This window comes from Neltuma alba, unplaced genomic scaffold (genome assembly GCF_004799145.2).
Source record: "Neltuma alba isolate B1F8T4 unplaced genomic scaffold, ASM479914v2 tig00001711_pilon, whole genome shotgun sequence".
In the NCBI taxonomy this organism is placed as follows: domain Eukaryota; kingdom Viridiplantae; phylum Streptophyta; class Magnoliopsida; order Fabales; family Fabaceae; genus Neltuma; species Neltuma alba.
The window spans coordinates 1-24,745 of NW_021632577.1; the positions used below are offsets into that span (position 1 = coordinate 1).

Consider the following 24,745-nt stretch of genomic DNA (forward strand, 5'->3'; position numbering starts at 1 on the left):
TGATTATTTTTGCCTTGGCCATAATCTCATTAGAAATCTGAACTAGCAGAAGTGCGCAATATATCTGGCTCAGAGTCATACAACTTTACAGAGACACAAGTTCAAAGCAAATAACCTGCAATGACATAGCCTCAAAAACCAGAGAACTACCCCCAATCAAGTATGATCACTAGCATCATCAACATAGATAGTCTCCTGCTTGAACAGGCACCAAATACGCTCCTACCTCCGCCGTTTTCTCTGTTTTCTTGACTTATCCTCCTTTCGTTTAGCGGTAGGGCCGCTTGGTTGCTTAACCACTGCCTTGTTAGGCGGAGAGACTTCGAGCTTGGCCTGTCCCCTCACAGTGGCAAGCTGCTACTTTTGGTTTTTCAATCCTCTTCGGACTTTTGGTTCTGCATCGAGGTGGCCAACTGTAAGCTCAACTTCTGCCATGAAATGCCCGCACCAAAATCTCTTGCCTTGGTCAAGAGGGCATCTACAGAGGCCCCGGCAGCCTCGGCCTTCTGTTGGGCTTCTGAAGCTAGACCAGCAGCCCTCGCTTCTTCCTTGGACAACTTCTCCACTTCTTCTTCCAGCTTCTTTGTCTGCTTCTGCGGCTTCGCGGGCTCTTTCAGCAGCCACTATTGCCTCTTCCTCTGCTTTGGCCTTTTTAACTGCTTCTGCATAGGCTTCCCTTCTTCCATCCACGGGGATTGTCCTGTAAACAAACTCACAATTCAGTCTTGCATATCCGCTTAGTGTTTTGCAGCCGTATAGATTCTTCTACTTATATTCTATGTAATTAAATGAAGGACCAGAGTGCCACTTTCAGATATTTGCTCGTAGTTCTCCAATGAGAGAAGATAATTAAGCATTACATGATTGCATCGTTCCAGGACAAAGCAAATTAAATCGAGAAGTTTCTTCATGTCATTTATTCAAAGACAAGCAAACATTGATAGATCATTGCCGAGTTTGGGTTTTAAATTTGACCTCAGTTGACTCATAAATGATTTTATAGTCATCACTGGCAGGCAACAAACATGATACGGCGCTTACCTGAAGAGTTCATCTACGCGCTTCAATGGGGCTTCTGGATCCGTGCACACTTCCACAACCTATTTGTAAAAGGCAAACAAAATTTGCCAAAAAGTAAATTAGTCACATCCAGCTTGGATCTATTCCGTTTCTCTTATCTCTGGTAATGATGCGCAAATGTCCATGTGCAACAATCGGTACCTTGTTTTCTGCTATTTCTGTGTTTGAGAAAACATCCGCCACTAGCGATGCTATCTTGGACTTGGCAACCTGATCATCATCATTTTCTACCAAGTTTTAGCTACAAAGATGGAAACATGGATATTAAGCGAGAAAAGAAAAAGAAAGAAGACAACCTAAAAAGGGAGACAACATATATATTAGACATTATCTCATACATTACATTACTTTATAGTCGTTTCTCCGGCGCTTCCTTCACCTGAGACGACCACATTATAGGAACTCTCCGGCGCAAAATCATCGGTTAAACTTGTCTTGATAAAGGTATAGCTGACGTCTGTCTCAATCACTTTCTGCAAGAACTCTGGTATGCTCAAGGGCTGAGACCGTGAGAACAGGTTGTTGAAGAATGACGAGATGCCATCCAGTACATTGTAAGTTGAGGCGCCGGAAGTGTTCCCGTCGTAGATAATAGCCACGTGGCTGACGCCGGCCAGTTGGGCGGCTTGGACTACTTGTACGGCGTCCGATGTGGAGACCTCCGAAGTTGGACCATTCTCTGCGGGACCAATTGTGACAACTACCTTGCTAGCATTGCCTATTGCTTTGGCTATTGATTCGGCATCTTCGAAGCTCGATTGTACTGCATTGAGGCGCTTTGATTCTTCCTTTGATATGATCTGCGATGATGACACAGTAGGAACTGACACATAACTCAGTACATCTTCGCATATTAAGGTTTTTATTCAAATGTCAATTAGCTTCGATGTTATATAACAGCCATGATTTCATTCTGCTTGCCCAATGAATTAACACGCACATCAAAAAGGGGAAATTTCCAATGGTTATACGTCATTCACAAGCATAAGAAAGGAAGAAAATAGTCTAATGCAGGATGAGTTTGCGAGCGACAATTGTGAGCTTGAGTTGATTTAATCAGATTACAGGAATTAGAAATTTAAAACTATGTGCTGAGGTGGGATTGGATGAAGCTGACCTTATATTCAGCAGCAAGACGAGCCAATTCTTGAGCAGAACCAAGTTCGGGGACACCGGCTCTGACATTGAAACCTTGCCTAAGCAGTGTCTGTGAAATGCGAATACCGGCCTGCCCTGTCGCGCCGGCAACAAACACTGTAGCAGGGTCCTTGCGCTTGGGGTTGCCGAATGACAAACCCGGCGAAGTGGGGTTACTGGGAAGTGGGATCAAAGATGTCACATCAGGTAACTTGCCAAAGCTAAAACGAAAAGGGTTGGAATTGGCGGGGGTCTCGGGCTGTGCTCCTCCTTCAGAAGAAGGATCGTCTCGGGGTTTGCCCAGCCGAAGGGGAGGGAAGGATCCGGACTTCTTGGCAATGACTCTGAGCCTTGGATTCCTGGGGTTCGGTCTCGAATGGGGCGTGGTGGTGAAGAGAGAGGAATTGGAAGTGAGGGTGGGAGCCATGGGCTGATAGAGAGAATTCCCAGACGACCCTCGCGCTCAGTTGGGGTAATATCTCTCATGTCGATCGCGCACGACATGGCTCGGCCTTTTTGTGAGCTAAATTTTGTTGGCGGGGTTATGTGAATTATCTTGAAGGAAGAGGCAATAGAAATCTGGCGAATAAGAGGGAGCCACGTAGATGGGGTTTATCCAGTGCGCAATTATCCAACACCAAGCGTTCTGCTTCTTAATGTTACTGAGAATGACATGCCCTGCTCGCACTTATACAGTTGAATGTTTCATCATCCGTTAATGAGTTGCTAAGGTCCATGTTTTCCTCCAAGATTATCTCTCTTTTTTTCGCAAACAAATAGCTGAGGCCAACGAGAAGAGAGAGAAATTTTTTTCTCTGTTTTTTTTTCTTTCTGGGAGGCGGAAGGAGAATAACTAATAAGAATTACATCTTGAATTTTGTTAGCCAAACTTGATTTGCTTTTACAGTCACTGACCAGTATTGACGAAGACATCATAAAAATCAAACGTGTATAGAGGAACTTGGTGATGAACTGAATCATGAAGGGGCAGAGGCTTTTGAATCCGTCATGGCAATCTGGGTATAGTCTAGTGCAGGTTCGCCGGGACAGGAATCAATGGATCAGTGAAGATACATGTGCTTCTTAGTGAAAGCGGCAGATGCAGGTAAACACAGAGGAAAGTGTTACAGTATGCAGCAGCCGCGAGTAAAGGCTGTGGCGGAGATAGGACTTTTGAAGGTGATGGTGATTTCCGCCGCCAGTGTGCTGGAGTGAAGTTAATCCGGTGTCTTCTATTGTCGAGGGATGACGGATAAAATGCATGATAATCCCCATTTTTTGCTACCCAAAGATGATGCCTTTTTTCATGAAGTCAGCAAATTTAAGCCACAAAAATTTATCATTGATTAGAGGCCATCACTATTAAGATATTTAATATGATTTTTTTTGTCAGAATAATACGAGACAATTTGGACCCAGTCAACGTGATACGGACAACTTGTGTAGTGGGGAAACTAGGATAACACAGGAAATCAAAAAATGGTTTATCCACTGCCCCCGTGTAGACGGTGATGATCCTCTACAAGGGATTACAAATACCATAAAATATGCAATATTCTTCTAATGCAAGACTGCAAATATAGCGTCAGCTGTAATAAAAAATGTGAAGGAGAGCCTCCGCTAATGGAGGGAGAGTGACTATCGGAAACAGTAGCCCTTCGAGTTTTCAATTTTTTTAAAATGCTATTTTGATGTTTTGCATTACTGATCATCTGAGAATTTATACATACTTTAAATTATACGTGTTTTCTAATTATGCTCCTCTTTGACTAAATCCTCATTGCGCCCTTGACAAGTTGACGCGGGATAAATTGGTGGGGGATAGAGTGGTTTCACTCCAAACGAAGCATATCATTTGCAAATCAGTTTCTATAGTACCATTTTTCTTTAACATTCCATAAATAAGTTGTTGAATATGATGAGAGAAGTCGAACTACAACCTTAAACTCTTGCTTCTTGAAAATTTGTCATCAATGACTGATGTTTACTTGCTTAAGGCAATTATTAAGAATCAAAGCAAGCTTCGTTTGCCCACTCAACTGAGTTTTTCCTTGACAAGCCTTTAATTTTGATGTCCGTAATTGAAGAACACTCATCAGAAGCATAAAGACACAGAATTTCATACAAGGAACCCTTCAAAGTCATCAGGGCATGGGCACACACGTTTATTAAGAAAACCTTAGTTTACAAATTGATGGAAATGATCTTTTCGATGGTAATTATTGGGTACATACACAGACATATGCCGGGGAAAAAACAGAGAGAGAAAATAGTTGAATATGCTATATACAAATGAGCAAGAGTCAGAGACATATCCCTGTCGAGATTTTCAATTTGTCTGGAGGATTCTGCCATGGTTCTCTTCCTCAGCAACTGCCAACGAAAAGAAAAAAACTCATAAATGCAATCCTGTAGTAGCAATATGATATTAGGCATGAAACTGCGGAATAGATCATCATAATATTACCTTGCTGAACGTTGCTAGATAGTACATGATTTTGAGACGAGGCACGTAAGGTTGGACTTCTGACAGAATATTGCGGTGGTTCCTCATTTCGGAGCAATGAGGTAACAGCTTCTCTCACCTTCTCCATGACGCCCACATCACCGGGAGTTCTCCTAGGACTCATTGCGTCCGATATCACTTGAGACAGAGCTTTCTCATCTTCCCCTGGCTCCAACTTATTCTTGAAATACTCTCTCACCGATACACCCTTGTCCCATGTTTGGTCGCCGGGGCCGGCCGTGGCATTCTTCATATTCAGCGTAGAAGACGCGGATGGTGATGATTTGCGCGGAGTCGATGGGGCTGATGAAAAGCGTGGAGCCTTTGACGCAACCGGAGAAAGTTTGGAGGCCGTCTTGGCGGGAGGAGTCAGCGGATTCGTCGTAGTCACCGACAAGGGAGATTTACGAGATGGTGCTGGGGTCAGTGATGGGGTTTGAGTATCTAAGTGTTTCGAAACCGTGAGGCCTTGCATTTTAGAGGAAATACAAAGGCCTGTGTCTGATGATGCTTTCGTATATGCTGGTGCGAGTTTCTCAGCTGCATTCCCGGTCATTGTCTTGTTTGAAGCAAGAGAACTTGTGGACGCTGCAAGATGATGATGATGATGAGTTGTTCTCTTTGACTCCGTACAGCCGCTGAGCGGCTTTTGACGATCCATTTCACCTCTGGATTTTAAAGGGTTATGCAAAACATGGTTCTCGGCGATTACAGGAGTCGCTCTTGGATGCTGCCTGGCGTTTTCTTTGTATGCTTCGGGTGCCAGCTCCGATTCGTACACTGAAATATACGACGCGCGTGACGGAAAAGAAAGAATGACAGAAGAAACGATGGAGGAAATAAAGGACGCAAATTAGAGAAATTACTTGGAGCTCCAAGGTATTCCGCATCTTCCTCCTCCTCCTCCTCCTCATCTTCTGCGGAAACGCCCCAAGCGGGGGTAATATTACCGTCGTCGTGCTTTTTCTTGCTGAGACTGTGGCGTAATTTCTTGGCCTTCTCCTTCACTTTGGAGAGCACAGATTTCTTCTGAGGGGCTCCGTTGTCGTCTTCTGATAAAGGGGAAATGGGGCTGTTGGAGGTGGGCGAGCCCTTTGAGAATTCACCACCTGAAACTTGAATGAAAAGCACAATCTTAAATGGGATAGCTCCTTGAAAAAATAAACACAAGAGCTTGCTTACAGAATCCATTATGACTGCATTTTTGCATGCCACACAATTGGTGACGGCGGGTTTAATTTGTACCTATAGTAACTACAATGCACGACATGAAATTTGCAGAAGGCGAAGGGATTCGATTACCTCGAAGGGCTTTTTCCACGGTGGGAGAGGTGAGAGATCTGGAGGCATTTACTTGTCTGGGGGGGAAGCGCTCGAGTTGAGCCATTCGGGGAGATTAATTCATTCAGGAAATAGCAGTAGCAGTTGGGATTAAGCAAAAGCTGAGAACGTTTAATATAATACCTGGGGTTTGTGTGGGAGGATGAAATTGAAGCCAACAAAAAATGTAGCGTCCTCCAGCAGTTTGCTTCCGTTGTTTGCCGCTTGTTTGCCGCTGTGCGCATTGGTCGCAGAAATCAATACTTACCGTTGACACCCATACGTACGTGGATTTACCTCGCAATCACTTTCGTTACCTTCCTCTTATAGTATTTGACCAGGCATCGCCTTCTAAAAACGGGTTACTTAATCCTCTCTTCTTTATCCTCTTCCACTCTTCATTGTCATCAGATATGCATTTTATCAAACCGCAAATTATCTTAATTCTATGCTAAAGCAAAATTATTTAATTACATCATCATTTTCAGATTTGAGAATGAACCACTTCGTTTATTTAGCACCTGAATAGATTTACCTGACTACTAACTAATTAAGTATCATTATATAAGATATGGTTTGCAGTACAAATTGTAAACTAAAACTTATAGCAATGACCGATGTAGTACAGTGGGATGTGAGATACAACCGCTTGATTTTAACATCCCAGATGTATTGTTAGCAGTATTCATTTGCCTTACGGAAGATCCTGATCACCTTACCGGCAGACGGTGGATTCCACGCTTAATTAACATTATATATTAAAATATGTGTAAATGTCAACCGTGATGTATATTATAATATAGCGATTTAAATCATAAAAAGCCTGGGTTCTGAGTTTGCTTTGAGGGTAGTATATTTCCTACACTTGCTGCCGTGCTGATGGAGGTTTCGATAGGATTTAAGCTTAACTCGTGTAATTTTGAGCAAACAGAGGAACTTCTTTCTTGGGCCTGTAGTCCCATCTGATTGCAAAATACTTTATATGTGCGTGTATGATGTGATATACTAGATTTAGTTTTAGTACAAGTTAGGTGGTATATGCGTGCGTAAAGGCACTTCAATTCCAGAGTTGCAAAGAATTTAACCACTTATAGAGGAGCATGCAACCACTGGATGAGAACACTGCAGTTAAACTTAAACGCGTTGCCCAAAACTATTGGAGGGTGTTGTGTCGTGACATTACATTAAATCTCACCAATGTCATTTTGAGCAGCCACCGCGGTGGTGTTTGGACATGATTGGTAGGAAGAGAATGAATAGGGGTTTGAGCAACAATGTGGAACCTGGCGCGGTCTCATTTCTTTTGATGGTGACCAAAGATTTGATAGTAACGGCACCGGAAGCGGTCCTATGAAGAAGTCACTATCAGGACGGCGGGACGCTAATAATGGAATGTCGATTGTTATGGTGTGCTGGAATTTTCTCAAGTATGATAGTAAATTTGTGTGAGTTTTACCTTAGTAGAAAATTGAGAAGGAAAAAAAGAAGTAGAAAGCTGGGGTAATGTTGTGGCCGGCTTTTCATGAAACAGGGAATAATAATTTAAAGAGAAATGATTCATGTATTGATCTCATGCCTTTGGACTAATGGTAATAATTAAATATATATACTATTCCTTTCGATTTTATTTATAATACCTTGGCCAAAATACACATAACTCCTCTCAACTTTAGGTGAATTGCATAAAAACCCCTCAACTTCAAATGTTCAAATCCCACACCCTCAACTTTCATATTGTGACTATAAGCCCCCTACCGTTAAAATGGCTATTAAATCCAACAGAGTGAATGCCATGTCAGCTTATTAAAAATTATGTAGCAAATGAGATGTAATTTTTATTATCTTATTTATTTATTTTAGGTTAGAGTCAACAATTGTAGTAAAGGGTATTTTCGCCATTCAACATGATATTAATCCCTAGCACAACTCTCCCAAATTCAGTAGTCGTCCTGCTCTAACAGCCTCTCGCTACTTGCAAGTCTTCTATACCATCTCTACTCTATCAATGATGCTTACTTCATCTTCTAACCATGATCTTCGTTCAAATTTATCCTCATGCATCCCATTCTATTATCTTCTTAATTAAATCTTGGTAATGGTGTTCTTTTTTTTTTTTTTAAACTGATACAAGGGACAAGAAAATAGCACTACTATGTTTTCAGAAGCTCTCTGATAAACTCCTGGACTGACTCCAAGCCAATGTTTTGGAGTCCAACTCCATTGTTGAGAGCATTACAGTCATCGTGTCTGCCATTTGATTTTCCTGCTTAGTATCAGTATTCTACCATTGATTTTCTAGCTTAAACGGCATTGTTCCAGGATAGATATCTCATCATCTACATAATCCCGAGATTTTTGCACAAATGCATCATCTTCACGATGATTGTGGAAATATGAATATTTTCCTATCAACTCCCTACAAAACAGTGTTAACTGGAAAACCCAATATCATATTTTCCGTGGCACTTTTGCAAAGAATCATCTTTAGGCCGAACTCTTTCAACAAAAGCATTGGTAATTTCTATCTTTCACTTCCACGCAAGGCGCCCTCTCGCACATGTTGAAATAAAGGTTCTAAATTTAAATAAATAATGTGATGAAGATAGGAAAATTAATGATGACTTTTTGGAATGAGAAAGAAGATCAGAAAATTTGAGAAAACGGTGCCGACAAGGAGGCGGACTTGCAAGACGAAAAGTGAAGATAATGCAATCATTAACCAAACAAGCTCAAAATTGGGGGGAAAAATTCCAGAAGGAAAAAGGTAATGAAGATGATTTTTGAAACAATGAAGATGATTAGAGAATGGATCAAAGGTTGGGAAGGGAGAGGACTTACAAGTTGCAGAATTAGGAGAGGCTGAGAAAGGGAGACAATGATGAAACCTAAACACTAGGAATTATTATAGTTAAATCACCGAAATGCCCTCTATTATAATTATGAGTTTAAACTCAAAATAAATAAACAAAGTAATAAAAATTACATGTCATTTGCCACATAATTTTTAATAAGCTGGCATGTCATTCACTCTGTTAGATTTAACGGCCATTTTAACGACAGGGGGCTCATGGTCACAATCTGAAAGTTGAGGGTGTAGAATTTAAATTTTTAAAGTTGAGGGGGTTTTATGCTACTTACCCAAAGTCGAGGGTAGTCATGTGTATTTTGGCCTAATACCTTGTTTATAAAAAATTTTATTTATAGTCTCATAAATTATAAACAAATTTTTATAATTAAGATTAAGAGGTAGTATTTACTAAGAGTGGTTTTTAGAAATTGTTAGCCATTTATGTTATCACGCGGCATTAGCAGGTCTCATCCGCTGGCTTCTCACGTTCTTTGCGAAATACTACTTCTGGTATTTAATATAAAGTTTTATTAGGTTTTTATTTTGATTTTAAATATAAGATCTTAATTTGTTTTGTTTTTATTATTTATGTTTTTTTTAAAATAATCATTCTTCTAATTAGTACACTTAATTAGTAAAAATATTTTAAATTTTTTAAAATTATCGGAGGTAGTTCGAGTGACTGAGTGAGTGAAGAAGAGGACAAGTCCTACCCAAGTAACAGTCGAGGGAGAAGAAAACCCATCAAAAACCCTTATCCCCTCCTGCTGCCAAACCCCATCGTATCCGTCCCGATGTCCTCCTCCTTCTCTGCTACCCAGCACTTGAGTGCTACGCTCTCCGCCCCTCTCCCTCGTCGCCGCAACAATTCCCCTCGACCCTCCTCCCTCAAATGTCATCTCTCCTCTTCCCACGATTCTGATACCTCTAATCACGCCCTCTTCAAAACCCTCCCCAAGACCCTCGCCCTCTCTTCCGCCGCCGCCGCCCTCCTCTTCAGCTCCACCGGCCTCCCGCTCCTCCTCTCCAATGGATCCGGAGATTTCGGCGGCGGCGGTGCTAATGGCCTGGGTGGTGGCGGGGGCGGGGGCGGATGGAACTGGTTCGGCGGCACCGGCGGAGATGGGAATGGGGGGTTCTTCTCTAGACTTTTCTCCCCGGCAGATGCTATTGCCGATGAATCCCCTTCTCAGGAGTGGGATTCCCATGGGCTGCCGGCCAACATTGTTGTTCAACTCAATAAGCTCAGTGGATTTAAAAAGTATAAAATTTCAGAGATTCTATTCTTCGATCGGAGGAGATGGAAAACAGTGGGCACCGAAGATTCCTTCTTCGAGATGGTTTCACTGCGTCCCGGTGGCGTATACACCAAGGCCCAGCTTCAGAAGGAGCTTGAGACCCTGGCTACCTGCGGAATGTTCGAGAAGGTAGATATGGAAGGCAAAACTAACGCCGATGGAACCATCGGAATTACAATATCTTTCACCGAGAGCACGTGGCAGTCAGCCGATCGGTTCCGCTGCATTAATGTGGGCTTGATGCAGCAGTCGAAGCCCATTGAGATGGACGCGGACATGACTGATAAGGAAAAGCTGGAGTACTTTAGAAGTCAGGAGGAGGACTACAAGAGGAGAATTCAGAGGGCAAGGGCGTGTCTTCTGCCGATGCCTGTGCACATGGAGATTATGCAGATGCTGAAGGAGCAAGGAAAGTGAGTGCCAGGCTATTGCAGAAGATAAGGGATCGGGTCCAGAAGTGGTATCAGGATGAAGGCTATGCATGCGCACAGGTGGTTAATTTTGGGAACCTGAACACGAAGGAGGTCGTCTGTGAGGTTGTAGAAGGGGATATCACCCAATTGGTCATTCAATTCCAGGATAAGCTTGGCAATGTTGTTGAAGGTAACACTGATGTCGCGGTGGTCGAAAGAGAACTGCCGAAACAGGTACATATGGTTATGTTACATTGCAGGTTGTGCCGTTTTTCCATTTCATTTGTTTCGAGTTTTGATAATCAATACCGACTGCCGCCAGAAAATGATCTTTCAGGCAAACACATCATGGCATTTGTTTCTTGTGTCAAATTTCTAGGCGTTGGTGTTATTGACTTTTGCGCTTGGTTTTTGGTCTTTACCTTGTTCATCGGTTGTTGACTACTTAGTGGATATTTGTATGGATAACAGCTACGCCCAGGTTACATTTTCAACATCGAGGCAGGGAAGCAAGCTTTAAGAAACATCAACTCCCTTGCTCTGTTTTCAAACATTGAAGTGAATCCACGGCCTGATGAGAAGAATGAGGGAGGAATTATCGTTGAGATTAAGCTTAAAGAATTAGAACAGAAGACAGCAGAAGTCAGTACTGAGTGGAGTATTGTCCCTGGACGAGGAGGACGTCCTACATTGGTACTCATGTCTAACTAAAAATTTACTTTGTCATCGGCCATCAGTTTTTGTTCATTAGTTGATCTCATGTATTTATATTCACTGTCTGTGTAGGCATCACTGCAGCCAGGAGGCACTGTTACCTTTGAACACCGGAATTTGCAAGGATTGAATAGATCTCTTATTGGTTCGGTGACAACTAGTAATTTCTTCAATCCTCAGGTTGTCTTTCACTAGACTATTGACTTCATGTCATTTTATTCTAGGAATAGTTTGGTATGTCACCAACATGGTTATTATTAATATCAACTATCTTAAATCGGCGCTCATGTTTTTCCCTTAGGATGATTTGGCATTTAAGCTTGAGTATGCACATCCGTATTTGGACGGTGTATATAATCCAAGTAACCGTACTCTTCGTGTAAGCTGCTTCAACAGTCGAAAGCTGAGTCCTGTATTCACTGGAGGGCCAGGGGTTGATGAAGTACCCCCAATATGGGTTGATCGTGCTGGTGTCAAAGCCAATATCACTGAGGTAATCTTGCTGATGGTTCAGGCAATTGGTCGTTTTAAATCCCTTTCCTTTAATTTTGTGCTCTTTATCTTATTATTTTTTTTCAACCTCATGTGCAAAACAGAATTTCACACGTCAGAGTAAATTTACTTATGGACTTGTGATGGAAGAGATAACAACTCGTGATGAAAGTAGTCATATCTGTGCAAATGGTCAACGAGTATTGCCTAGTGGAGGAATTAGTGCTGATGGACCTCCAACCACCCTCAGTGGCACTGGCGTTGATCGGATGGCATTTTTACAGGCCAATATTACGCGTGATAACACAAAGTTTGTGAATGGAACTATCGTTGGAGACCGAAATGTGTTCCAGGTGAGTGTACATTTACTTTTGGTGTTATCAACATGGGCTCACTACACTGTCAGCTTTGTGGTTGGTGGGCCTGAACCCCACAACAAAAAAGAAAAGAAAAGAAACTAAAAGAATTATTGCCTGGCAAAAGAACCATTCTTGAAAGGCCAGCACTTTGTTTTGCTAAGAATCTGAATCTACTGTTTATTGATGGTGGTAGAAGAGGAAATTCCCTTTCCCAATTAGATCAAATGCTGTTAGACCGAAGGGCATATAAAAATTAAAGCAATGATGAGTAAGTGGTTCACTATCTTCCAGGTTGAGTTATACATGTACTCATAAGTAATTTAAGACATAGCAGGTCCATTCCAGGAATCAAAACAATGATAGTGAAGATTCCGTACATTGCTTTTAAAAAAAAAAAAAATTTCTGGGGTGGTGGGACAAAAGCAATGTTTGGTATACTATTCTAGCGTGATGGGTTGATGACTTGATGGCATTGCTGGAGTTTGCGGGGATGATCATCTGGAGATGATTTTTATCGTTTTGGTTAACATTAGAGCTCTGAGAGACTCTTGAAACGGTGACTGAGTTGAACCTAATTGTAGATACTGTAGTGAATGGTAATGTTGGTCAAATTAAGCGGATGAACTGGTCATCTTGCAATTATCATACGAGCAAGAAATGAGTGTTCCCTGAATTTGTAGTCTTAAAGTATGCCGTAGTTATGTTATCTGCTGACACAGCTATGTCCTATGCAAATGTCAGGTGGATCAAGGCCTTGGGATTGGCAGCAATTTCCCATTCTTTAATCGTCACCAGCTAACTGTGACACGATTTATCCAGTTGATGTCGGTGGAGGAAGGTGCTGGCAAAGCACCACCGCCAGTGCTTGTTCTCCATAGTCATTATGGTGGTTGTGTAGGCGATCTTCCTAGTTACGATGCTTTTACTCTTGGAGGTCCCTATTCTGTGAGGGGTTACAACATGGGTGAGCTTGGCGCAGCCAGAAACATCCTTGAGGTAGGAGTGATTGGGACGTATCATGGTTTTGTTTGTTTGTTTGTTTGTTTTTTAGCATCATGAAGATTGAGAGATTTCATGGTAGTTAGTTTTCCTTTTTTTTTGACTAGCCAGTCATTGAGCAGCGAGCTGATCTCTTTCTTTTACAGCTTGCCGCCGAGTTACGGATACCTATCAAAGGTACCCATGTGTATGCCTTTGCAGAACATGGAAATGATCTTGGAAGTTCGAAGAACGTCAAAGGGAATCCCACAGAAGTGTACAGGCGAATGGGACACGGATCATCCTACGGAGTTGGTCTCAAGCTTGGTCTGGTTAGAGCAGAATACGCCGTTGACCACAACTCAGGAACTGGTGCATTATTCTTCCGTTTTGGAGAGAGATTTTGAGCGGAAATTAGTCAATTAAATGGTATATCGCTAAAAATAATAGGTTTTGTCATGGTTTGCGGGAGAACTTTTGCAACCATCCTTTGATGATTGGGCAAAAGCTTGTGGATATTCTGAGGTCATCGTGCTAGCACTGAACTCGTTTTTCCCTGATTTTTTGGTTTCCCCCGAAAATTTAGTATAGAATTTATGTGAAAATGTTGTGACAGATTATATCTTGTTGGTTATTGTTATTATTTTCATGTATTTAATCTATTTCTGCTGCCAAAATAAATGCCCAATTTATGAAAAATTAACCAAACTTGGTTCAGACCAAAATAAACCACCCGAACTTGTTGACTTAGCGGTCAGTATGGTGGGGGTGAATATTTGTCGATTTATTAGCATCTCAGGCTGGAAACAAAACACGTGTATACCGCAAAATCAATCACCAAAATTCAACCCAAAAAAAGGGCATTGCACGCAAATGTGTAATGGCACTTACTGCATTGTTCTAGTGGCCAATTAATTTTCCTGCATAAAAGAGGTGGTGAGTTCTGTCTCCTACAGAGCAAGTTTAGTCCCCATTTCAATTCAAAAAATAAAAAAATTTCAAGACAAGTTAGCTAAATGAGTGAACCATCAACGACATCTCAAATGTTCAAGATTTTTTTAGTGACAGTTTTTCATTCAGTGAAGGGCTTCTCCGACTTGCATCCCATGGACTGGGGATAATGTAGGATATAGCTTTGTTTTATGTAAAAACATTTGTTTTTTATTCCTGTGAAATTTATATCTAATAATTGAATATCCTACATCATGGAGTCAACCAGCAATAAAAGTAAACTTATCTCGGCTACAAACCTAATTCCTTTTTTAACTGAGCAAGAGTAGCTTCTATTTCATCAAGGTTATCCTTGATGCTGCTGTTCCCCTTGCCACTTTCATCTTGAGGGCCACTGCCAGCAGAAGTACGAGAAGGATTTCCTCCCCGAGGCTTTTGATAATTATCACCCGAATCAACTTCCGGATCAACTATATCAAGTTCTTTCTCCAGAAACTCCACAAATTCTTCTCCTATTTCCTGCAACGTAAAATCCCATATAATCAGTTTCCAATGTTGATCACTGTTGTTAACCACAGTTTCAAAAGACGAGGATCAGCCATCAAGAATCAAGAACTAAATTACTAAATAGACTCTGCACGAATAAGAACCACCCCCCCCCCCGGGGGGGGGGGGCCTTCTCTCTTGTTCAGGCAACTATAGAAGCTCAGAAGCCAAGCATCGTGTGGGAATAAGAACACAACACAGGGGGGGGGGGGGAGGCGAATTCTTACCGCCAATTCCTCCCATAGGCTTTTCGGCTTTCCTTGTGAAGTAGAGTTTGCTTCCCAGTTCCTGAATTCTTCTTGAACATCTTTGAAAAACTCCCCTGTAATTACATCAGCCAAATTATACAAGGTAATAACAATTTAGTAGATATTCTCCTCTCCGCCTATTCACAGACCTGCGTGGAAATAAAATGCGTGGAAAAACAAAATTCATGTTCAAAAGCATTTGTAAACATGCAAGTTAAACTTATGGTCGATACGATGTCTGAGAGTACACATCTACCTATTGTTATTTGAACATCCCTCAAAAAATTACCTGCAGCACAAAGATGTTAACCATAAGACAGACATCCAATCCAATCAGGAAGCTTATAAAGGATTGTAAAATTACTTTTCAACAGTTGGAGGGAAAGATATAGTATAAGAATATGCAAGGCAAGAACAAATTATAACTGAGGTCCGTGGATGTAAAACCAACATGTTCAACAGGCATCTTTCCAGAAAAATGGGAAAGGGATAGGGAATTGGCAAAAATTATCCAGTACAAACTAACAAAACATAGCAATCAAGATTCCATATGCTTCCCGACAACTTTTGCCCTGTGAATTAAGTACGTGAATTTGTGATTCCCGGAACCAGTATGGTCCACAGTTGCAAAGGCAACCGCGTAGATATTTATCCAGTATTGGAAAGAGCTCTTTACCTAATCCATAAAATTCTTCTTCTACTTTTGCATCACCACTTTGGCTTCTCTGAGAGGAATAATAAGAATCGGAACCACCATTTCCAGAATCAAATTTTCTACGCGAAGTAGAATTTATCAATGTATTGTATGCGTGTTTTATCCTCATAAACTTCTCCTGCGCCTTGTCCTGTGAAGACAAGATGAAAAATACTTACTTCAATGTATGGCTCAAAGTAGTACAAGTAGACAGGGTAGTAAAATCCATTAAATAGACCAGTAAGATTCAAATCTAGTAGCGCCTGCATCTTGCTGCTCTTACTCCCCATGTCTTTGTCCATTTTAAGTTCTTATTCGCGACAGAAAGCAATCCATTGTTTGTTAGGAGCAATTGTTGCTGCTACTTCCCATGTTCCTCTTCTTTTCGGGAACCTTTTATCAGTATTGTGAATCACATGAACAGTGCACTTCGCAGCATCTTACGACCATTAAAGGGCCACTACCCTTTCTAATAATTCTACACTTCCTTCTTGTGTGAATTTGCATGTTCTTTTTCTACGTTCGATTTAATTCCCAACTTTATTCTCTTACATCTCAACCGTATAATACATAATATTTGCCTCCCCTTGCTTTAATGCAGAAAAGGGAAGAAAAGATTTGATTTTTCCTATTGCTAATTAAAGAGGACTAATTTCCACCTAAAATTACACAATATTGATGTATTCTTAAGCGACACCTAAAAGGATTGAACACAACATTTGGGAAGGATCCAAACATACCAATTACCTCTTTATTGACATCAGGATGATACTTAAGAGCAAGCTTTCTGTATGCCCTTTTGATCTCATCTGCTGTAGCTGATGGAGATACGCCCAAAACTTCGTAAGGAGACTCCCGACGGCTGGCTTTCAGAAGAATGATGCTACCTCTTGTATGCTTATAGTTCCAGCAGGAAGGAAAAACGGATTCCGACTGGAATAGGACGGGATTAAAATCACGTCGACGACCGAATGCACTATTGGGTAAGGAAGAATTAGCTAGGTTTTGCAGGAGCAAGGAAGGTCCGATGGATCTAAAACACAGTTTAGCCCGGTAAAGGAAATTGTTTCCAGTTAGAGGCAGAGCAAATCCATACATGTTAATCAAGTTACCAGAAATCGTTGGGCTGAGATTTCCAACGAAGCGGATCTTATCCTCCGAACTCCTATCCTCCCGAGAGCGCTCGTCATCGCGCAAATCTGTCCGTTGAAACGATCCAACGATCCTCACGCAGCCACGTTGAAAGAAGACAGCGTCTGTATATTACTATGCTGCGCACACTCATCAAAAGCGCTCATTTTTTAAGATTCCTCGGACATGGTTCAATTTCAATACCAGCAGAGATCGACGCTTCCAACAGAAGCTAATGTCTATGCCCAAGTGATTGACATTTACGCTCGTGATAGAGCTGTGCACTTGGGCAGGAAACTTCATGCGCACCTAATCATAAACGGTTTCGCTCGTTTTGCAGTCATTGCATCGAAGCTCATAACATTGTACATCGAGTGTGGGACACTGTCCCTTGCACGCAAGTTGTTCGAAAAAATTCCGGCAACAAATGTTCGACGCTGGATCGCTCTTATTGGAGCCTCTGCTCGCTGTGGCTTCCATAAGGAGGCTCTGAGTGTGTTCTCTGAAATGCAAACGGAAGGGCTGAAACCCAACGTATTCGTGATGCCCAGCGTTCTCAAAGCTTGTGGGCACCTTTGCGATCTCAAGACCGGAGAGAAAATGCATGGCGTGATTTTGAAATGTTCGTTCGAGCTCGATTCTTTTGTCAGCAGTGCTCTAATTGATATGTACTCAAAATGCGCAAGAGTTGAAGAAGCGCGGAAAGTATTCGACGGGATGTTAGAGAAAGATTTAGTGGCGCTAAATGCTATTGTGTCTGGCTATGCACAACAAGGGCTTGCCAAGGACGCACTGATTTTGGTGGAAAGCATGAGAATGATGGGCACGAAGCCAAATGTGATAACTTGGAATACATTGATTGCTGGATTTTCTAAAGAAGGTGACCGAGCAACGGTGTCAGAGCTTTTCAGGGTGATGACCGCCAATGGTTTTGAGCCTGATGTGATATCATGGACTTCTTTAATATCTGGCTTTGTGCAGAATTTTCGACATGAGGAAGCGTTTCATACGTTTAAACAGATGTTGGGTCATGGATTCTGCCCAACTTCGGCTACTATTAGCAGTCTTCTACCTGCATGTGCTACTGCAGCAAAAGTGAGGCGTGGAAAGGAGCTTCACAGCTACGCGCTGGTGATTGGTGTTGGGGAAGATATATATGTAAGGAGTGCTCTTGTTGATATGTATGCAAAATGTGGGTTCATATATGAGGCAGGGACCATATTTTATCAGATGCCCGTGAAGAACACGGTTACGTTGAACTCAATGATCTTCGGTTATGCAAATCATGGGTACTTTGACAAGGCAATCGAGTTGTTCAGAGAGACAGAAGGGGGAGGCAAGCTTGATCATCTAACTTTCACGGCAGTTCTAACTGCGTGCTGTCACGCGGGAGATATTGAACTTGGGCAAAGTTTGTTCAAGATCATGCAAGAAAAATACGAGATTGATCCACGGCTTGAGCATTACGCATGCATGGTGGATCTTCTAGGTCGGGCTGGAAAACTTGACGAAGCATATGCGATGATCAAGGCAATGCCCATTGAACCTGATTTATTTGTGTGGGGTGCCCTACTGGCTGCTTGTAGGAATCATGGACATGAGGATCTTGCAGAAGAGGCAGTCAAGCATTTGCTGGAATTGGAGCCTGAGAGTGCCGGGAATCGTCTTCTATTGTCAAGCTTATACGCTGATGCTGGTGAATGGGGAAAGGTCGAGAGGGTGAAGAAAATGTTGAAGAGAAGGAAATCGAGAAAATTTACCGGTTGCAGTTGGATAAATAGTGTGTACCAATGATAGACGAGTTATGTGCCCCAAAAAAGGAAAAACAGAACAATGATAGATGGGTAAATGATAATATGCTGCATCTCCGTCCGTGGCTAGAAGTGTACGTAAGAGTATGTGCTGGTTCACAAATGGCAGGATGATAACTCTCTGTAGACGTCGTCCAAGGCAACAAGTTGATCCAGATTCGTGAGATCCACCATTGGACCTAAAATATATCATACACGGAACAGACATGGTGAGTTTCAACTAGATTCCCGTTCATCAACTGATCAGAGAGCTTCCTATTGTAGACATCAGACGACATCATTTCCTTCGTTCTTCCCTAACACTATATGTGATGAAAAGTTGAAAACTGGAGAGGACTTCACTAGACATTCTTCAATACGAAGCAAGCCTTATCTGCAATCAGAAGGGGTTAGAATATCCAGTTTCATTCATATTTGGAAATGTTAAAGAGTGCTACAAGGGCCTTCCGCGTGCGCAACCTGACACAGATAACGCACTGATCACTATTGAAGTTAGTTTGAAAGTTGCACTAGCAAAAACAAAACTCTGGCTGCATCTTTTCAAATAAGGATCTTTCATATTCTGATATATAATGCTTTTTTTTTGGCTTCCCAACATCTTTTGATCATGTGATTGCTCTTATTTATGGTTTTTACTGTTGTTTTGTTATCAAATAGGAATTGAAACTCATTTCTCATGCCATCTTTTTTCAGTGAAAATATCTTCTTTTTTTTGTCTAAAAAACTCATTTCCCATATCGAAAGAATATGAACGGGGTAATATCTATGTACTAATTAACTCCATACTTGATATGAAATTTAATGGATTAATTTGAAAATTAAAATAATTAGTTAAGTTAATTGTTTGTAGTAAATAAATATTACTTTTCCTAAATTACCCTTATTAATTATGTGTGTTACCTATTAATAGTAATTTCTTAACATATATAACTACTATAAGAATTATTTGAGAATAAAATGGATAAATATGATAAACAAAATGGATTATGACCTTATATTTAGAATCAAACTAAAAGTCAAATTAACTCTTATATTAAGAATTGGAGGTAATATTTTATAGCATCCTAATATTATAATATTGCACTCTCTAAATAAGTTTTTTCTTTCCCATCAATATCAATGTTGTATTGACTTTAAGAGTGCACCTGGTATTAGGGAAATGGACTGGAGGAGAGGATAAAAAAATTTTTTTAATAAGCTCAATTTAAAAAAGAGAGAAAATGAGATTAAAAACTTTTAAATAATTGTTATTACTTTTTTATACCACTTCTTCATTGTATTAAAATTTTATATCCAAACTTTTTCAATTTTTTAAACGAAGTTTTTTGAAATTTTTCCTCCTTCTCTCCCTTCCATTTCTCTCTCATACCAAATATTACATAAGCATTCGCTTTCAGTGACGTACATCACTTACTTCATACCCCTATATTATTTCTTTCTTTTTCTCCCCCCTTTCTTGGGTGCAAGAATGACGCTTAGCAGTCCAAGAAAAACTAAAAACCAATAGAGACACTGACCGCCTCTTTCAAAGGACACACCCTATTCATCAGCTAATAATTATCACCTCCCCCGACTTCCGTCCCCGTGCCGTGGGGAAGAAGCCTAGTGGCTACTGGCTAGTGATATCAGATGGAAGTTTAACGTTAGCAGCTTCCAACCACGCAAATCGCAACTTCCCACCATGGCGCAATCGATATGGCAGCATTATTCATTATTTTCAATTGATTTACGACTTTGGAGCGACCAAGAATTCAGGATTATAAAGAGAGAGAATCTTGAGAGAAATGCAGCTAACGATCGAAGAAAAACGTCGGAAACAGGGAAGAGCCCGAGGGTGCAAAATGATCATGACGTGGCTTGGATTTGGAAGACGCAAACAATCCCCCAAAAGCCGACTAAGGCCAAGTCAAATTCACACTGAAATTGCTGAATTTCTTTCCGCAAACCTCAGCCCGCTTCTGTAAGCACATTGCTTCTTGGTTCGAGATTTCCGATGAGCCAGTAGTTCCATCTCTATTCCTTTCATTTCAGGTTAAGTGATCTCTCTATATAAAGCGCGTTGCTGAGATCAGTTACTAATTTGTTGGAAGACTGAGTGTTCGAAATTTATTGGCGAGTGTCTCTCCGCGAACAGAACATGATAAAAGCACTTCGACACCATGAGATTCACCTCAAGGAAGAAAATAGTATTTGGAGCAGACACGCGGCATAAAACCGAAGCGGCCCCCTAAAAAACCGATTGTTTACCCGAATTCAAAAGAGTCGATATCTCTGCTTTGTTGACTTTTCTTTTTTCATCAAAATAAGGAGTCGGGCGGTACTTCAGATCTATATATATATGTATGTATATATTTTCATCAATTCGATGGATGTAAGAAATAAGAGGACACATCTTGGTCAAAAAAAAAAAGAAATAAGAGGACACAGTCAATAAGGCCGCCAAACAAGCATAACAAGAAAAATCCTTCCTCAATTAATGGGCCTAAACATGAACAGCTCTCCACAAGGCAACATTTTTGTACAGTCACGTCAACTTAAAAAACCTAGCTCAGCATCTTTATAATCTCTACAACCTTAAAAGTCCTTCGTATAGTTATTTGATCTACTCTGCAGGCGCATCAGCTGTGTTCAGGCATCTGGAACCCATTCCGCTTAATTTATACGTATAAACTTAACACTACAAAATGTACAGTTCTTCATTACAACTGACAACTTTATTGCCTATCTCAACAGAAGATAGGTTTTTCATCACCTCTTCTAGATGCAGGAAAAGCCCACACTCGCCCCAGTTAGCTGTACAAACAACCTTCTTTTTATATGCGCCCTAAGGAGGATGAGGAGACTGAGCAGCAATCCTCCTTTCTGCAACAAAAATTACATGTGATGACCAACTTCAACAAGCGTATCATGATCAATGCACATTCTTCATAAGCATGCACCTATATTACACTCATGGATGCAACCATGCTTGTCAGATACCAAGGATGTGTGAATCAGAAATATCATGGAATGAGTAAGTACCTCCAGCAGCAACTAGTTTCTCTACACGTGCAACAATATGCTTTCCATAAGTGTACTTCTTCAAAGCATTCAAATGAACCTTGATTCGCGAAAGAATCAGCTCACGTTGCTGGTCATCACAAGTCTCCAGCACCTTTTGTACAACATAATTTGCAAATTGATCTTTCATCATCGCCTGTAAATTAAAAGAGGAGGAATGCAGTCGATCATTATGCAAGAATTATGAAGAGGTTAAAACATCAATGCAAGAATGACATTGCCACCTTTTCGGTCAAGAGTTAAGGCATGCTAGAGGATTTGAAAAACCAAGGCACATACAATACCCGGGATCACTACTCTAGTAGAAGACTAAAACAAATAATGATTTTAATATGTTTAGAGGGGGAAAACACATTCCTTCATGATAACTACATTTAGGTGTCCATGTTCCAAGATGCAAAAATAAGACCGTCAACTTGCGTCTTTCACAAAACCTCACGTTAGTTACATTAAATTTTCATGCCCCCACGAATGATTAATCTCAACTCTAGTGAAGGAAATATTTGACAAAGAAGGAAAAGAAAGCAGGAGTCCAGGTTTTGCAATGAACTCAAAGCAATGACTTCTTTTTTGTTTCGTTGCGATGGCGCAGACTTCTGGGAGTAAAAGCATGAAGGATGCAAACCCGAAGTGATCATAGGTAAAAGGAGATTCCCAGTAGCAACAGCCAGTGTCTCTCAGATGATTAAAATATGATAATAAGCATTGATTAGTTGCCACAAAGGAAAGAGTAAGGATTCATATATTGTCAAAAAGCAAAACTAAAGGTTCCAAGAAACCTGAAGGGGCTCATTTTCATCCGTGGAGCCAAGCATCTCATTCACTAGTAACTGGCGTTCAGAAGAATCTCCAAATGTCAAACACTTCTCAACGACGTTGGAGGCAAACTTCTGTTGACTCATTTGAACTATCTTGCCAGCTAATTCCTTTATAATCGCTGAACGCTCATGAGGCTTCCCATGTTCTAGCACATGCTGTTACATAGGATAGAGCAAGACAGAATGAAAGATCAGTTCACAAGTATAAACTACAAGATATACAGATGCCAGCTGGAAGTGTTATATTAATAGTTACAGCAGCAAACAGATGCCCAGGCTCCAAATTACAAGACAACAAACCTTAGCACAGAGTGTATAAGAGTAGCACAGCTTGGATGGCATGATATATAACATAAATCAATATATTCAAATTCGATTAAAAAAAACTATAAAAGTAAATTGATAAAAAGCATCCGCTCCAAAGACATTCTTTAAAGGAAAAAAATTAAAAAAAAAAATCATGAAAAAGTGAACAACTTCAACCAGTATAACCCAAAAAAGAAAGGGGGGAATACCACATCTTTTCTCTCAGAACTAAATTGCAGCAGAAAATGACAGGTAAACTACACAAAAGCTAAGAGTTGGATAAGCATCATTTAATTTCCATACCAAATTGCAGCTACTAGTTTAAACTAAAAAAGGTGAGGTAAATAAACCTGAACAACGTAATTGCCATACTGATCCTGAGCTAACATGCTAACAGCTCTCAAAATCTCATCCATAACTTTTTGTTGTGTCTTAGCATCTTTACAGTGCTCCAGTACTCTCTGCCATTTAGAAAAGCATTATTATATGAACAGGGATTTTAAATGCAGAATAATCATAAGAGGAGCAACTTAAATAATCCTGCCTGTATAACCCGGCAACCATATGGATGGGTTGAAAGTGTCACAACTTGATCAAAAAAGGTCGAGACAATGAAGTGAATTGCATCTTCGGGGACATATTCTATACACTTCTGAATGACATGGTTTCCATTCTGATCACGAACACAGCGCATAACATTACCATCAAGCTCTTGAACCATTTTTATCTTCTGATCCAGATCAACAACTTCTATGGCCTAAAGGAGGATGCAGAGTAGGAGAAAGAAAAGGTAAAGTATGAGATATTGAAAACATTAAGGACAATAACCACATGAAAAAAATTTCCATTGCTGATACCCAAGCTGTCAATACCTTTTGGATCACCCGACAACCATACATTTGAAGGCTAAGGGTCAGACGTGGCCAAAAAGCTTGTTAGCTAATTCTCTTCTCTGAGGTGCAAGTCCATGCTCCAAAAAAACTGGAATATACCAGAAATTATTCAAACCACGCACGGTCCATGAATAAGAATAAAAAGAATACAAACAGCATCAGAAAAAGAGAATGAATCTCATCTCACCTTCTGAACCACATAATTACCAAAGACATCAGTCATCAAAGCCAGAGCATGAGGCATAATTTCCTGATAAACCATGTTTTTTTTCTTCTGTAGTTGCTTGTTCCAGTTTTTGCTGGATAAATCGACTCCCATATTGATCCGCACTACTCACAAGGGTAAAATCATTAACTTTAGTTTTAACGGATGAGAATAAAAATTGAAGCATTAAAATTAAAGCATCAAAAGACTTAACAGACAAAATGTATACCTGAACTCAACAACATGACCAGAAATCTCTGAAAGCTCAAAACACTTGGTTTTATTACTTTTGAACTCTTCTAACAAGGAAGAAGCAAAGGTTTCGTCCATGTTGACTCCAGCATCTAGGTGCCATGGTCCCATGACACCCCCAGCTAAATTCCTCATCCCAGAAGCAAACCGCATATTCAGCTCGTTGTGCCTCACAGGACTGCCAGATCCAACTGGAGAAGTGGATACAACTGAGTTTGCCATTGGACTTCCTGGATAAGACAAACCAACACCAAATGCAGGATTTGCATAGTAACCAAGATGATTGGAGCCGCCGGATTATTACCCAGAGGAACATTGTACTGTGACTTCTGAGGTGAGAGCATAGCCCCAAGATAGGCTTTTTGCAGCTCAAGTAAATTCATGTAAGAATTACCCATGTAGTTCCTGTCCATGGAGGGGTCATTCAGAGCAGCAAGTTGAGCTGCAGCATAATCAGAAGTTCTCAAGTACTGAAGATACATAGGATCAACGAAAGGAGCCTGAAGAGCAGCACCCGCAATTTGATTTCCCATTCTACCAAGACTATGTGCATCAGCCGCAGCAACAGCTCCAGAAGCCAAACACCACCAAGAATTCTTGATTCCATTCCAGGTGCTGCCTTGCTGATGCTGCAGCAACATTTTCAAACAGGGGTGGCAGATTACCAGTGCCAAGTTGGTTAGCC

The 24,745-nt window shown here is 40.8% G+C and overlaps 5 protein-coding genes and 1 pseudogene across 5 annotated transcripts; 2 read left to right on the forward strand and 4 right to left on the reverse strand.

Moving 5' to 3' along the window:
• Positions 1-156: 156 nt before the first annotated feature.
• Positions 157-2,698, reverse strand: LOC114761880 (protein PLASTID TRANSCRIPTIONALLY ACTIVE 16, chloroplastic-like; annotated as a pseudogene).
• Positions 2,699-4,487: 1,789 nt separating this feature from the next.
• On the reverse strand, positions 4,488-6,152 carry LOC114761894 (uncharacterized). Its single transcript, XM_028951348.1, has 4 exons — positions 6,026-6,152; positions 5,590-5,832; positions 4,685-5,503; positions 4,488-4,590 (listed from the first exon to the last, which is right to left on the reverse strand). Exons 1-4 carry the CDS (start codon positions 6,108-6,110, stop codon positions 4,547-4,549), a joined length of 1,191 nt encoding a protein of 396 aa, XP_028807181.1. The 5' UTR covers positions 6,111-6,152; the 3' UTR covers positions 4,488-4,546.
• Positions 6,153-9,622: 3,470 nt separating this feature from the next.
• Positions 9,623-13,822, forward strand: LOC114761885 (protein TOC75-3, chloroplastic-like). The gene is given in 8 exon segments (XM_028951338.1): positions 9,623-10,601; positions 10,604-10,836; positions 11,074-11,295; positions 11,389-11,496; positions 11,618-11,809; positions 11,913-12,161; positions 12,909-13,163; positions 13,313-13,822. Coding segments are annotated over 8 exon segments (2,415 nt in total). The 5' UTR covers positions 9,623-9,685; the 3' UTR covers positions 13,553-13,822.
• A 420-nt stretch (positions 13,823-14,242) lies between these two features.
• On the reverse strand, positions 14,243-16,845 carry LOC114761923 (dnaJ homolog subfamily B member 8). Its single transcript, XM_028951376.1, has 5 exons — positions 16,332-16,845; positions 15,567-15,735; positions 15,147-15,179; positions 14,870-14,964; positions 14,243-14,615 (listed from the first exon to the last, which is right to left on the reverse strand). Exons 1-5 carry the CDS (start codon positions 16,680-16,682, stop codon positions 14,388-14,390), a joined length of 876 nt encoding a protein of 291 aa, XP_028807209.1. The 5' UTR covers positions 16,683-16,845; the 3' UTR covers positions 14,243-14,387.
• Positions 16,846-16,862: 17 nt separating this feature from the next.
• Positions 16,863-19,204, forward strand: LOC114761912 (pentatricopeptide repeat-containing protein At5g59600-like). Its single transcript, XM_028951369.1, has one exon. The coding sequence runs from the start codon at positions 16,902-16,904 to the stop codon at positions 18,507-18,509; it is 1,608 nt and encodes a 535-aa protein (XP_028807202.1). The 5' UTR covers positions 16,863-16,901; the 3' UTR covers positions 18,510-19,204.
• A 1,767-nt stretch (positions 19,205-20,971) lies between these two features.
• LOC114761902 (pumilio homolog 2-like) lies at positions 20,972-24,738 on the reverse strand (the record flags this gene model as incomplete). The annotated part of the gene is given in 13 exon segments (XM_028951357.1): positions 20,972-21,388; positions 21,548-21,722; positions 22,366-22,560; positions 23,061-23,171; positions 23,255-23,467; positions 23,583-23,629; positions 23,632-23,689; positions 23,791-23,871; positions 23,873-23,933; positions 24,038-24,359; positions 24,362-24,643; positions 24,646-24,681; positions 24,684-24,738. Coding segments are annotated over 13 exon segments (1,674 nt in total), but the record flags the coding sequence as incomplete, so codon positions are not given.
• Between the last annotated feature and the right edge of the window lie 7 nt (positions 24,739-24,745).

Bases quoted from the DNA above. Each gene is read 5' to 3' on its own strand.
- LOC114761894 (XM_028951348.1), bottom strand. From the start codon at position 6,110: ATGGCTCAACTCGAGCGCTTCCCCCCCAGACAAGTAAATGCCTCCAGA. The intron at 5,833-6,025 runs GTAATCGAATCC...TTCAAGTTTCAG, and splicing joins CGTGGAAAAAGCCCTTCGAG to GTGGTGAATTCTCAAAGGGC. The intron at 5,504-5,589 runs GTAATTTCTCTA...CGTATATTTCAG, and splicing joins GGAATACCTTGGAGCTCCAA to TGTACGAATCGGAGCTGGCA.
- LOC114761923 (XM_028951376.1), bottom strand. From the start codon at position 16,682: ATGTATGGATTTGCTCTGCCTCTAACTGGAAACAATTTCCTTTACCGG. The intron at 14,965-15,146 runs GTAGATGTGTAC...ATGTAATTACAG, and splicing joins GGATGTTCAAATAACAATAG to GGGAGTTTTTCAAAGATGTT. The intron at 14,616-14,869 runs GTAAGAATTCGC...TTTACGTTGCAG, and splicing joins GCCTATGGGAGGAATTGGCG to GAAATAGGAGAAGAATTTGT.
- LOC114761912 (XM_028951369.1), top strand. From the start codon at position 16,902: ATGGTTCAATTTCAATACCAGCAGAGATCGACGCTTCCAACAGAAGCT.